We start from the raw sequence: 15,288 nt of genomic DNA, 5'->3' as shown, positions 1-15,288 counted from the left end.
ACTTGTCAAAAGCTTTGATCGGTGAGGGTCCGAGCACTGAGACCCCCACCGATCGCTAAAATGAAGCAGCAGAAGCGCTCGGGTGAACGCTGTGCTGCTTCTTTTCTGGTTGCATTACGGGCACGTTAGAAAGTCTATGAGTTCATACACTGCTGGCCCAGCTTTCCGAAGAAAGTCGATCAGAAACTAAGCGGCACAGCGCTCACCCGATCACTTTTGCCACTTCATTTTAGCGATCGTGGGGCTCTAAGTGCTTGGAACCCCACCAATCATGTCACTATGACATCTCAAATGTTTTTTAAAGTTTTAGTTACCCTTTAAAGGTCAAAGCTGAATTTCAATTGGTATTAAAGGCACTACTCAATGAGTGATGCTTATGATACAGGTGATGATATTTATTTTTTGCTTTTCAGCTGTGCTCTATTAGGGCACAGCTGTAAGCACAAATTGCATTTGAGATGCATGGTAGTTTAAGTTGTAAAGGAAGTTTGAGGTAGTCTGAGCACACCTTCTGTTTCATCAATGACACAGGCTATATTCCTCCACCATGCTTTACACTGCAGCTCTGGGTGCTTTGAATAAGCACAAGCTCTTCAGGAAGTCAGTGCATGTTCACGTAGATTATACACCTCTAATAAGACAAAAGACCCTGAGTAAAAGGGGAGGCTGGATTCCACTTTAAAGAAGGTTGTAACCTATCTAGTCAATCCACTACATAAATCAGCAGCACAAATCTCCTTCTTGTCCTGATAGTTTGCTACAATGTATAAATGCAGTATAAATGCAACAGTCTGGATTCCAGGCTGTTTCACTTACAAAGAAGTGTCTAGATTGAATAGCAAACCCTCAACTGTAAAAAGTATTAGGTGTATACAGGTTTTCAGCAGCTGGATGTAAAATAGAATTTTCCAATCACTGACAACAAGCAGAGATCCTGAAAATAGTGAGAAATTGTACTATCGGTGTTGCACCAGAATTCTGGCCTAAGATTCACCTTCTTTTTGACCCAAATCATTTTAGACACATTTATCAATAAAGTTTGCGACTTGTCCAACAATGGGGAATGGCTTTGAGCATATTGCACCAAAATTCTGGCGTAAAAAAAGTGGTTTAAAGTAAGCCAAACAATAGCCCAGAGGGGCATCTGGGTCTCCTCAAGCAGCAGGGCACAGCTGCCTCTGCACCTCTTATAGCTTCATGCCTGCACACAGACTAGACACAGAATGTTTCCACATTATAAAAAGATAACAATCCAGGAGCTTTTGAGCAAAATGTTTTGCAAAACAGGAAAAATCAAAGTGAGTTCTGAAAGTTAGAAAATCAATACAATACAATACCTGTCTCTCTACTTTCACAAATTTTCCCATCATGCTTTGGTCTTCAAAATCTGAAGCTTTGGACCCATAGGGATCATGCCTAGAAAGATAAAAATAAGGTAGAAGCAGTGGCTAAGAAGAGAGGGGGCTCCATAGCAAAGATGAACTGGCCCCCCATTATGATGAACAGTTTTGCCACCAAGGTCAGAAGGTCCAGGTGTTTTTTTTCCCCTCCACGCCCTTATCATGACCCATTGGTTATTTCCCCAACTCTGTGTTTGCAAACAATGCGGTTCCTCTGGAGAAGGGAGTCTTGCACATGTTCTCACTACTTAATAGCAGAGGGGATAGGAACAACCAGTACTGGGCCCCCTCTCTCCAAGGGCCCCATAGAAGCCACATGGTCTGACTTTATGATACGCATGCCCTTGGGTAGAAGCATGAATCTTTCCCTAATATATCACTATTTCTATTCTAGATCCCCTTTCAGTATACATGGAGGATAAGATGAAAACATTCTGCAATGAATTCTACCAAAAAATTGCAGTATGACATGGTAGTTCCTTCGGAAATATTTGTGCTGCCCTGTCTTTTCTTACAAATTTCCTTAAACTGGTTTAGAAAATTCACTTTCAATATTATAGCATTCAGAGTTGATTAGAGGAGTCCCTTATTCTTGACCTCAATCAATTCGCCAGAGCGGAGTAAAGCTACAAAGAGCGTCTCCAACTCTGGAGGACTCAAATGTCCATGCATTACATGGACAGCCCATTGACATCAATGAGACTGGCGTAATGCTTCACTCCACCTGTGGTGGTGCTGCAGGTTAGCCTACAGATTACAGCTGATCACTGGAGGTCCCAGCAGCGGAAAATCCTGTAATCATCTATTTTTAACAAAAACCCTTCCAACAAAATAAATTATCCACAGTGGACCAGTATATAGTACCACCACTGACATCAGTAGGGCACCCGTTATAGTGTTTATCGGCTGTCTCTAACACTCCTTTCTCCCCTAACCTACAGTGTATCCCAGGCTTGGATTTGATCCTGGTCACTTTTGCCTTGCCGATCACCTCTAGAGGGTTAGAACGGTCTCACAGCCATAGCATAATCAAGGGAAACAAACTCACGGGAAACTAATTTGAGAAAAAAAAAATGGGGCCAACAGAGTACAGATGACCTCTACAGAAGTCTATGGTAAAAAGAAGACCTAAAGGTGAAAAGCATGACCTGCTGGGCTTTTCCCCTGGTTACCAGATTCGAACAAGAGTAATTTAGAGCAACTAGAATATTTTATTAACCCTTCATGTACAGTACATTTAAAAAAAAAAAAATTTGCCAAAATAAAAAGTTTATAAAAAAAATGTTGATATTGTAATCCAAATTTACCTGGATAATCACTGAAAAAGAGCTGCTGACAAAAATGTGCTCTGTTGTACATATACTAATAACTTCTATTAACTGGGAGTGGTATTATTATGTATTAAAATTCAACTTTTTATGCCATTTTAAAAATAGAGAATACCCAAACTTTACCGAAATTTTAAATGAGGCTCTAATAACCAAGAGAAAAGAACTATAAAATCCACGAAAGAAAGAGGGAGAAGAAAAACTTGTACACATCATATTGTTTGGTATATTTCTCAATGGTCATTTTTATATATATATATATATATATATATATATATATATATATATATATATATATATATATAAAATATCTCAGATGTTTCAGAGAATAGTTCAGTTCAGATTTCAGTAAAAATAAAACAACATAAAATGTAAATGTTAATTATTTTTTTTTTTTTTACGTCATTGGACTTCCATGAACAAAATGACAGTTTTATTACCTTGGAGACTGTTGGGATGGATACCCATATCCACCAAGACCACCCATTCCTTTTTGGGACTTCTTATGTTTGGGTGTAGAAAGGGGACCTGGAGAAAAGACCATATCTATTCTGAAGAAGGAGAAGAAAAAAACTCAATCTAAATCTGTAACCATTTTTGCCCCTTTTTTGTACACAAAATTTTGACCAATTTTGCAAAAATACAAATTTATACATTTTGGTAATTTTCAAGTAACCAAGCAAAAAAATTAAAAACTCAAATTTTGGCATAGTATTGGGTTACCTTGACTGGAGGTATTTAATCCTAGCGAGCATGTCCAAATGGCCTGCAGAATATTGCTCTATAACGTCTTTCACATCATAAGGCCTCAGTGTCTCCTTAAATTTTTTCTTACGTAAAAGGAATTGTAGTATTCTGCATTTAGGACAAAGTTACATATTATCATTTATTCTTACTTTTACCGACATCACGTAACCACTTACTCCAAACCAACAACAATGTTCACCCTTTTAACCGCGGGGCCCGACCTAATTTGCGAGTAGCAATTTTGGGATGTGGTCACCATGAATGATGTGACTTTAGTGTAAAAGGAATATATGCATATGGAGAGCGCCTCCAACATCCCCCAATCTCCAAGGAACTGTTCACTTTTGTAAACACCAAAATAATGGTCCTGGAAAAATTTTTATGGATGTGGAATAGCTTGGAGCAAACCATAGTTGGCAGAACTTAAGATAAAGAGAGGATGTAATGGCGTGGGATTATGGTGGGTCTCTTTAACTGTTCAGGACCGGGCTAGAAACTGGTTAATAAAAGAGAGAATGTATCATCAGAAAATGGCATATTCCGGTTGCTGACTGCTCATAGACTATAAACGTCCTGTCTGTCCACACCTATCCCTGCAATGGCGTTTTAAAATGTTCTATAGAGTTCCTCACTCCACGTTCCTCCGGCTCCATCAAAGCTCTTTGACGCTATACAGCGGAGATCACTGAGTTTTACCAAGAGACCAATCAGAATGGACGTTGGGCATGTGATTGCTGTGGTTTCCTGTCACAGCGATCACAAAAAGGTTTGTTAGTAAATAACAAACTTTTATAGAGTTTGAGAAAGGCCCAAGATGCATCCACTTCTCTACTAAAGTATAGCGCTGCTCTCTTCTAAAAAAATTTATATATATATATATATATATATATATATATAAAACAGATATTTGTATTTGTATACAACTGTTTCTTTATAGCAGGGGTGGGGAACGTCCGGCCCGTGGGCCTTATAAGGTCCGCGACATCATTTGGTCTGGCCCGACCTCACTCATACCGCACTGCCGCCGCGTCATTCATTACTTGGCTCCGTCCGCCCTACTCACTCACATTTAGGAGCAGTAGGAGGGCGGTGGTCTCAGCCAAGTATGGCGGCGGTCTGAGTGAGGCCGGTGCGTGCCGGCACGGGAGTGGACCAGTCCAGTCACCTGACCTGAGTCACCTGACGTAAGGTCAGGTGACTCAGGTCAGGTGACTGGACTGGTCCACTCCCGGGCCGGCACGCACTGACCTCCTCACTCAGACCGACTAGTAGTGATGAAAGTACTTGGCTCCATCTGCCTTCCTCCTGCTCCTAAAATCTAGTAACTTAGCTGAGGCCTAAATGTAGAAATGTAGCTGTAGTGTAGACATAGGACCTGTCCTAAACGCATGAAGAGAGGTCAGGTGACTTAAAGGGGTTTTCCCATCATGGACTTTTATGATATATTCACAGGATATGTCATAAACGTCAGATAGGTGCGGGTCCCAGATCTATCTCTAGAACGGGGCCCCCTAAACCCTGTTTTACCTCTGTGTGTTGCGGCTGATTTCCGACCATGAATAAGAAAACAGCGTAGCTCGCTGAGCTACGCTGTTTCCGTAAGTCCCATAGAACTGAATGGTAGTTACGGAATCAGCGTAACTCGCATGCTAAGCTGCTTTTGTAACTGCCATTTACTACTATGGGAGTTACGGAAACAGCATAGCTCAGCGAACTATGCTGTTTTCTTCTTCATGGTGGGAAATCACACTCTTCAGATGCAACACAGAGAGGTATAACAGGGTTTAGGGGGCCCATGCTAGAGATAGGTGTGGGTCTCAGATGGGACCCGCATCTATCTGACATTTATGATATATCAAGTGGATATGCCATAAATGTCCCTGATGGGAAAACCCCTTTAAAGTAAGTAAGTTGGAACAACTTACTGCTTCAAGCATTTCTTTTCAAAACTTACCGAGTCGACCGCGCTCCAGACTGACCGACGCAACATCATCAATAGCGGCTAACATCACACGCCAAAGAGAAGCAGCTCCCGCCATCACATTAGAGGTGAGTTAATTAGATGTTTGACCAAATATAACAGGCAAATTGATCATTTTGTATGGCCCGCAAATGATGTTATAAATATCCAAATGGTCCTTGGCAGAAAAAAGGTTCCCCACCCCTGCTTTATAGGCTATTTTAATGAAAAAAAATAATCTTCCATGTCCTGTGCACTTAATCCTTGATGCCAGATCACACATTCATAGAACGATGTAGAACATTTTAGTGTTTAGGAATAAGAGTAAGTGACTGCCATAAAACAGATTTACAGTGTTTCCACCCTCACAGACATAATATGGTCTACAAGTTCAGGGATGGGACCTCATGCTGGTCTACAAACTTCATATTCATACAAGATAATAGGACGGATATATCTGGAATACCTCGAGGCATGGATAGCCACTTTTATCGTAGGGATTAAATCTTCTAGCAAGAACTCATTACTGTATCCAGATTCAGCCATGGGATCTCCAGCTGTTCCAGCATCTACAGAACAGATAAGAGAATTATTAAGTCGAATGAATGTATAGAAGAAAAAGTTCAACTTTACCATACAGGGATTTATATTTCAGGGACTGAGTATGTCCTCACATTATTATTATGTATTTACTTCTTTTTTCCCCATACTTTGCAATATATCACATATGTGTTGAATTTGTCAATTAAAGGGTAGTCTGGTTTTGTAAAACCTTTTTCAAATACTCTAAAAAGGGAATTCTGAGTAAACAGTGGTCCTTGTTCAGGACTCTCATTTATCAGTCAGAGTGGCTACAGAGAGTGTCTCTTTCTCTGGAGGACCCGGTATGTCCATGAATTACATAGACAACACATTGATTTCAATAGGAACTGTGCAATCATTCATTTCCCCTGTGGTGGCGCTGCAGGGAAATGTAACACTTGCTGTCGAGTTCCCTCACAGATTACAGCTGATCATTGGGCCCCAGCAGAGAGACTACCTTTAATCAGCTGATCATTAGGCGATCATTCAAATCTAAAAAGCAATAAATGCCTGTAAGGCTTGGTAGAACCAGAAATATTGTCATGAAAGAGGTAAGAGTCAGACAGTAAAGGCCCTTTTGCACTGGCCAATTAATGGTTCCCGATAATTGCCCAGTGTAAACAGGGCAACGATCAGCCGAAGAACGATCATTTATCGGTTGATTGCATCGTTTTAAATGCAGAAACTTTTATCGTTGTCGGCAGCATATCTCCCTGTGTAAACAATGACATGCTGCCGACATGATAGAATTGTATGGGGACGAGCGATCGTAGTAACGAGCGCTCGTCTCCATATTAGCTCCTTAGGAAAGGAGCAAACGAGCGCCGATCAACGAGCTGTCTCGTTGATCGACGCTTATTTACACGGTCCTCGTCGGGCCGTGTAACAGATCCTTCATCTACATCTTCCTGCCTGTACAAACAAAACATGACACCAATAAATGCAGTGAATGGCTGATGGTTTGTTTGTCCAACTAGAGCTCAGTATAGGATACGTTTATCTACTTAGCATATAAAACCCAGTTCCTTAAAGGGGTTCTCTGATTTGAATAATCCCTTTGTGTTAGAAGGGTCCTCTGATGATAAACTAATCACATGTTGTCCCCCTGCTGGGACCCCCAGCAATCAGCTGTAATCTGGCAGCAAGTACTCATTTTGTCTATAGTAGCACTGCAATACTCGCTGCCATTTCCCGCCGACGTGTACTTACCTGTCCACGGCATCTACTGGCTCCCAGGCGGTTAGCAGCCTTCCCCACCGCCTTTTTCTTCCTGGCTCTCCTGCTGTGCGCCAACCCATCTGCTCCTAAAGGGCCAGCGTGAGCCAAATTCCACCCAGCTTTTTTGGATATATTTAAGGTACCTTCCACATTGTACCGCCCAGATTGTACCGCCCAGATTGTACCGCCCAGATTGTACCGCCCACATTGTACCTCCCACATTGTACCGCCCACATTGTACCGCCCACATTGCTCCATGGATAGCAAATTAGGATCATACTCTAGCTTGCTAACAGTCATTCCTGTATTATCTATTTGGACATTCTGTTATTGACCCTTCTTGAATTTGACCATTCCTGTCTGCCACCGGCCATGACCATTTGCCTGTTTACTGTGAGAACCGTCTGCCACCTGCAGTGACCTCTGACGCTGCTAACCATGAGTTAACGATTGCCGCCTGCCCTGACGTAAGCTAATACCGGATCCTGCATGTTGCTTGCTGTTTTTGTACCTCGCCAATCCATGCCGGCCGTTGCCAACAGAGACTACTCTGGGGGTAGCAACCTGGGGATACTAGAAGCTAAGTTCACATCTCCGTACGAAGGTTAAAGAGTGAACACCTAGCTATCCCTTAGACTCCACTCCCCAGTTTAGCCCCATGCCAAACGCGTTGGCAACACTGTGGGTACACACCACCCTCTGTAGGCCCCATGACAGTCATTATTTCTACAGGCCGTCTGACAACCACCACAGGGGAGATTATTGAAATCAATAGGCTGTCTAAGTATGCAAGAGGAACATCTTCCTTATTTTCCGAACCAGTGTTATCATAAAGGACCCTAAAACAGTCAGAAATTTGTTCTTAGAATTTTACCTTCTGAACTTTGCCAAAAAGCGTAAGCTTTCATCCTTAGTGCGGTGCGGAATCGTTCCTTATTACTCAATGCAATGTTTTTTGGCTCTTTCGAGGGGCTCTCTTCTACGCCATCTGCGTTCAGTGGGGAAAATGTTTTTGCTTTGGGGCTGTTTCCGCGTGGGTTGGATAACCGTACCCGATCCAACAAGCTCCACCTTTGACTAAAAAGAATTAAAGTATGCACCTTAGACAATAAGTCACAATATAGGTAAACTGTGAAATCAAATTAATTTGCACACACTGCAATGAATCATGACCCAAAATTTGCTGCTTTTATTTCCTTTGCATTTTTTCCAGTAAATTTTTATTGTATTTGTAATAAAAATATTTTAGATGCACTTGTTCTTTAAATAAAATACCTATCCTGTGTATTTTCTTTGCCAATTAGTGATTTTACACTTGTAATTGGAGCATACACAATTCAGATGACATTTTCTGTTTGCTGAACCTCACTTTCTGCTTTGCTGTATAGACTGGGACAGAGTCAGCAGGGTCATCTCTTTATCATTAGAGGGCAAGGGAAGAAGAGTCATCTCATTATCATTAGAGGGTGGAAGATTTAATAACAGATTGCAGCTTTATTGTACTAGTAGCGGCCTAGATAGTAACATTATAAACTATATACACAGATAAGGCTCCGTATACAGCTCCCCTGCCACTTCCTGGTCTCTAGGTAGAGGGTGTACTCCATCACTTCCTGGAGACTGAATTAGACTATAAACATTTTTCTTTCCATAAAATCCCATTGATTGCATTTGCCATAAAGCACACTCCTCCTGCTGTACTGTCTGTAGAGGCAATACAGGAAGGAAGTGTTTGCCTCCAATATGGCCACAACTAGGAAAAAAATAATAATAATAATAAATTTTATATATATATATATATATATATATATATATATATATAGTGCTACAAAATAATGATACCAGCTGGACAATCTTAAAAGGATTAGAAAAAAAGGGTCTGCCTTTTTTTGCAGAAACAGCACCACCCTTGTCCTTGAGCTGTACCTGGTAGTGCAGCTTAGCCTCAATTTCTTAAAGGGGTATTCCAGTCAACGTATATCCCAACGTCCGATCGCTGGGTACCCTGCTTATCACGTCCAGAGGCTGTGAGAGAATCTCAGTCCCATTTAAGTGAATGGAAAGTGCAGTGCAGGGAAAAATTGAGAAGGAGCAATTCATTGTGGCGACTTCCATGGTCTATTTAGAGTATTGCAGCTCAGTCACATTTAGAGGGATAACACAAACAAATTCAAACTATTTACTGTTTAGTCAGCAAGTGACGGTATATCCTAGCAATATACCGTCACTTTCCTTGGCTGAAATACCCCTTTAAATCTGAATAATCCGCAATACCTGACATAACCCGTGGAGAAGAGCAGCACTGTTTCTGGAGACAAAAAGCAGAATCTTCTTTTTAATCTCATACATCCTATTAAAGGACAGAATACAAATAAAACAAAACGCGTCAGTCAGGCTACTTAGGACGTGCCAGAGTTAAACTTTTTGTCATTTGGTGGGTTTTTTTTTCTGGCCTCCCTGCATTATTATCAGGGAAAATGTCCTTAGAGCTAAAATTATAACCTTTAATGGGGGGCTGGGACTTTAATGAAAAAATATACCACTCCTGTCTACATGATGGATAAAAGTCACAGTGACCCCGTATTTTATAGAAACATTTCGAAGTTTGCTTGATGTAAATATTCTGCCTTGCCATCATCTTGTGCAGTTGTTTTGTGTGATAATTATTTGCAGACGGAGTGTGATAATAACACGCTGTGCGCAGCTATTCATATAAAGGAAACAGTTCTATTATTTACAGCACTCAGTGTAATCACAGCTTCTTATCCACTTACTAGTCCATTCTGCCAAAATAAGTCAAATTTCATTCACTTCCATTTAATTACATTCTACTTTTTCTAAATCAATTCAATTTAAGGATATTCACATAAAACTAAAAACATTGTAGAGCATATTGAGTTTTATCTGAAGTACATGCCCCTCCCCCCCCCCCCCCCCCACCCAACCATATTTGACATCCATTTCTGAATTTGCTTGTTTCATGTGCCTCCCTTCTTTCCCTTCATTATCTATACAACATGGATGGCCATAAACTTCCAATTCTATAGATATGTACTGCCCTAGAAAGACATGACACTGTATTGCCATAGACATAAAGTCCTACAACCATGCACTGCCATAGACATGTACAGCTATATACATGCACTTCCATAAATGTACACCCTTAGGCCCCATGCACACAAACTTATTTTATCCCGTCTGTAAATACTGGCGTAAATACGGCTCCTTTGTCACCAGTATTCCATCCGTATTTACTGACCCGTTTTCTCTGCAAAATTGCACTGCACTAATCGGCAGCCCCTTCTCTCTATCAGTGCTGGATAGAGAGAAGGGGCAGCCCTTTCGGGCACAGTTTCCGCAGCGGAACGCAGCGACTGTAAGTAAAAGAAGTTCATACGTACCCCGGCTGTCTTGGTGACGCATCCCTCTTTTGATATCCAGTCCGACCTTCTGGATGACGCGGCAGTCCATGTGACCGCTGCAGCCTGTGATTGGCTGTGGAAGTCCATGTGACCACTGCACCCTGTGATTGGCTGCAGCGGTCACATGGGCTGAAATGTCATCCCGGGAGGCCGGACTGGAGGAAGCAGGGAGTTCTGGGTAAGTATAAACTTCTTTTTTTTTTGTGGGTTTTTGTGAGCGCCGCGCATGGTACTCACTGTCCAGGGTGCTGAAAGAGTTACTGCCGATCAGTGCAGCCCCTTCTCTCTATCCTGCACTGATCGTTTAACTCTTTCAGCACCCTGGACAGTGACTATCCTCTGACGTCGCCTAGCAACGCTCCCGTAATTACGGGTGCACACACGTAGCCCTCCTGTAATTACGAGAGCCCCATAGACTTCTATGGGCCTGCCCGTGCCATAATTACGGCCTGAAATAGGACATGTTCTATATTTTTCAACGGCCCGGGCACCTTCCCGTAAGCAAACGGGAAGGTACCCGTGGGCCAATAGAAGTCTATGGGCCCGTAATTACGGGCGTTTTTACATTCCTGTGCATGGGGCCTTAGACATGTACTCCTATAGTCATGTACCACCACAGACATACACTGCCATGGACACATGTACTGCCGTAGACAAAGTCCTAGAAATATTCATTAGATATTTAAAGAAATTTTTAGATGTTTTTGCATTCGAGTACAAAAATGATTAATTCCGCCTGAAAAAGAACACTTAAAAGAAAATTTTAATACTAAAGGGGTTTTCCCACGAGAGACATTTATGGGATATCCACAGGATATGTAATAAATGTCAGATAGATGCGGATCCCACCACTGGGACCCGCACCTATCTCCAGAATGGGGCCCCCGTTCAGCTGCTCTGTGTTGCGGCTGAGTGAGGTGTTTTCCGACCATGAAAAACGTTATATGGTCGTGAGATACGTAAACAGCGTAACTCGCTGAGCTCCGCTGTTTCCGTAACTCCAATAGTAGTGAATGGCAGTTACAGAAGCAGCGCAGCATGCGAGATACGATGTTCCTAAAGATACCAGGCTAACCAATTGTTAGTTGATGTCTCTTGCTATTTGGCTGGTTCTATGTAATTGTCCATGTTTCAGCTTTTATTCCTATATGACCTCTGACCCATCTCAGTATACAGCGTCTCCCTTCTATATATTACCCCTCTATTTGGGTTTGCAGCCACTTGGAGGTTCCCATGGTAACGTGACGCTAGGCGTCGTTCAATATGCTCAGGGGTGATGGATCTGGACGAACTCCTGAGGGGGCGGAGCAGTTGATGATGTGGCGTCCTCTGATTGGAGGATTGATACAATCGTACAGCCTCTGCATGGGCAGGGCTAAATGCTTAAATAGCCGGCGTTTCGTCGCATGCGCTGCGGTCAGATACCAGAACCGTGCTGCTAGAGTAAAGTTCTATCAGACACAGGACGGCTTGGGAATATTGCACAGGAAATTGATGTGGTAATCTGCCCCGGTCTCGCTATACACCTCTGAAGAAACGTCCTATACAACTAAAGGACGCAGAAACGCGTTAGGTGTTCACGTTTTTCAGTGTGAAGGCACACTTTAGTCTCTAGGTATACATTCTCTGTCACGTGTGAATGCACACTATCAGTATAGGTGCCGCGCTGTGCTACATGAGTGTGAATGCACACGATCAGTATAGGTGCCGCGCTGTGCTACATGAGTGTGAATGCACACGATCAGTATAGGTGCCGCGCTGTGCTATATGGGTGTGAATGAACACGATCAGTATAGGTGCCGCGCTGTGCTATATGAGTGTGAATGCACACGATCAGTATAGGTGCCGCGCTGTGCTATATGGGTGTGAATGCACACGATCAGTATAGGTGCCGTGCTGTGCTATATGAGTGTGAATGCACACAATCAGTATAGGTGCCGCGCTGTGCTACATGAGTGTGAATGCACACGATCAGTATAGGTGCCGCGCTGTGCTACATGAGTGTAAATGCACACGATCAGTATAGGTGCCGTGCTGTGCTACATGGGTGTGAATGCACACGATCAGTATAGGTGCCGTGCTGTGCTACGAGTGTGAATGCACACGATCAGTATAGGTGCCGCGCTGTGCTATATGAGTGTGAATGCACTCGATCAGTATAGGTGCCGCGCTGTGCTATATGAGTGTGAATGCACACGATCAGTATAGGTGCCGCGCTGTGCTATATGAGTGTGAATGCACACGATCAGTATCGGTGCCGCGCTGTGCTATATGAGTGTGAATGCACACGATCAGTATAGGTGCCGCGCTGTGCTACATGAGTCTGAATGCACACGATCAGTATAGGTGCTGTGCTACATGAGTGTGAATGCACACGATCAGTATAGGTGCCGCGCTGTGCTACATGAGTGTGAATGCACACGATCAGTATAGGTGCCGCGCTGTGCTACATGAGTGTGAATGCACACGATCAGTATAGGTGCCGTGCTGTGCTACATGAGTGTGAATGCACACGATCAGTATAGGTGCCATGCTGTGCTACATGAGTGTGAATGCACACGATCAGTATAGATGCCGCGCTGTGCTATATGAGTGTGAATGCACACGATCAGTATAGGTGCCGCGCTGTGCTACATGAGTGTGAATGCACACGATCAGTATAGGTGCCGCGCTGTGCTATATGAGTGTGAATGCACACGATCAGTATAGGTGCCGCGCTGTGCTATATGAGTGGGAATGCACACGATCAGTATAGGTGCCGTGCTGTGCTACATGAGTGTGAATGCACACGATCAGTATAGGTGCCGCGCTGTGCTACATGAGTGTGAATGCACACAATCAGTATAGGTGCCGCGCAGGGGCGTAACTAGGAAAGACTGGGCCCCATAGCAAACTTTTGACTGGGGCCCCCCCTACCCTGGGTGTCACACAACCCCCCCTTGTAGATAACGCCATACAGCCCCCTCTATAGATAGCGCCATACATCCCCCTGTAGGTATCTGTATGGGGTCTGTATGGAGTTATCTACAAAGGGGGCTGTATGGCGTTATCTACAGGGGGGAATCTGTATGGCGTTATCTACAGGGGGGGCTGTATGGCATTATCTACAGGGGGGCTGTATGGCATTATCTACAGGGGGGCTGTATGGCGTTCTCTACAGGGGGACTGTATGGTGTTCTCTACAGGGGGACTGTATGTCACTATCTACAGAGGGGGCTGTATGGCGTTATCTACAGAGGTGGCTGTATGGCGTTATCTACAGAGGTGGCTGTATGGCGTTAGCTACAGAGGGGGCTGTATGGCGCTATCTACAGAGGGGGCTGTATGGCGCTATCTACAGAGGGGGCTGTATGGCGCTATCTACAGAGGGGGCTGTATGGCGCTATCTACAGAGGGGGCTGTATGGCGCTATCTACAGAGGGGGCTGTATGGCGTTATCTACAGAGGGGGCTGTATGGCGCTATCTACAGAGGGGGCTGTATGGCGCTATCTACAGAGGGGGCTGTATGGCGCTATCTACAGAGGGGGCTGTATGGCGTTATCTACAGAGGGGGCTGTATGGCGTTATCTACAGAGGTGGCTGTATGGCGTTATCTACAGAGGGGGCTGTATGGCGCTATCTACAGAGGGGGTTGTATGGCGCTATCTACAGAGGGGGCTGTATGGCGCTATCTACAGAGGGGGCAGTATGGCGTTATCTACAGAGGGGGCTGTATGGCGCTATCTACAGTGGGGGCTGTACGGCGCTATCTACAGAGGGGGTTGTATGGCGCTATCTACAGAAGGGCTGTATGGCGTTATATACAGAGGGGGCTGTATGGCGCTATCTACATAGGGGGCTGTATGGCGCTATCTACAGAGGGGGCTGTATGGCGTTATCTACAGAGGGGGCTGTATGGCGTTCTCTACAGGGGGATGTATGGCACTATCTACAGAGGGGGCTGTATGGCGCTATCTACAGAGGTGGCTGTATGGCGTTATCTACAGAGGGGGTTGTATGGCGCTATCTACAGAGGGGGCTGTATGGCGCTATCTACAGAGGGGGCTGTATGGCGCTATCTACAGAGGGGGTTGTATGGCGCTATCTACAGAGGGGGCTGTATGGCGCTATCTACAGAGGGGGTTGTATGGCGCTATCTACAGAGGGGGCTGTATGGCGTTATCTACAGAGGGGGCTGTATGGCGCTATCTACAGAGGGGGCTGTATGGCGCTATCTACAGAGGGGGCTGTATGGCGCTATCTACAGAGGGGGCTGTATGGCGCTATCTACAGAGGGGGCTGTATGGCGCTATCTACAGAGGGGGCTGTATGGCGTTATCTACAGAGGGGGCTGTATGGCGCTATCTACAGAGGGGGCTGTATGGCGTTATCTACAGAGGGGGCTGTATGGCGTTATCTACAGAGGGGGTTGTATGGCGCTATCTACAGAGGGGGCTGTATGGCGCTATCTACAGAGGGGGCTGTATGGCGCTATCTACAGAGGGGGCTGTATGGCGTTATCTACAGAGGGGGTTGTATGGCGCTATCTACAGAAGGGCTGTATGGCGTTATATACAGAGGGGGCTGTATGGCGCTATCTACATAGGGGGCTGTATGGCGCTATCTACAGAGGGGGCTGTATGGCGTTATC

At 44.3% G+C, this 15,288-nt stretch overlaps 1 protein-coding gene across 1 annotated transcript in view; it reads right to left on the bottom strand.

The window, feature by feature from the left end:
• KCNQ3 (potassium voltage-gated channel subfamily Q member 3) overlaps positions 1-15,288 on the bottom strand; it is a 118,656-nt gene that overhangs the window by 9,638 nt on the left and 93,730 nt on the right. Inside the window, exons 11-15 of the mRNA XM_075827939.1 lie at positions 8,110-8,312; positions 5,902-6,004; positions 3,452-3,583; positions 3,169-3,279; positions 1,338-1,416 (exon numbers count right to left, since the gene is read on the bottom strand). Of these exons, the coding sequence (XP_075684054.1) occupies positions 1,338-1,416; positions 3,169-3,279; positions 3,452-3,583; positions 5,902-6,004; positions 8,110-8,312 (628 nt within the window). The remainder of the gene's footprint in view (positions 1-1,337; positions 1,417-3,168; positions 3,280-3,451; positions 3,584-5,901; positions 6,005-8,109; positions 8,313-15,288) is intronic.

Source organism: Rhinoderma darwinii, chromosome 5 (assembly GCF_050947455.1).
Source record: "Rhinoderma darwinii isolate aRhiDar2 chromosome 5, aRhiDar2.hap1, whole genome shotgun sequence".
Taxonomy (NCBI): domain Eukaryota; kingdom Metazoa; phylum Chordata; class Amphibia; order Anura; family Rhinodermatidae; genus Rhinoderma; species Rhinoderma darwinii.
This window is presented reverse-complemented; position numbering and strand designations above follow the sequence as displayed.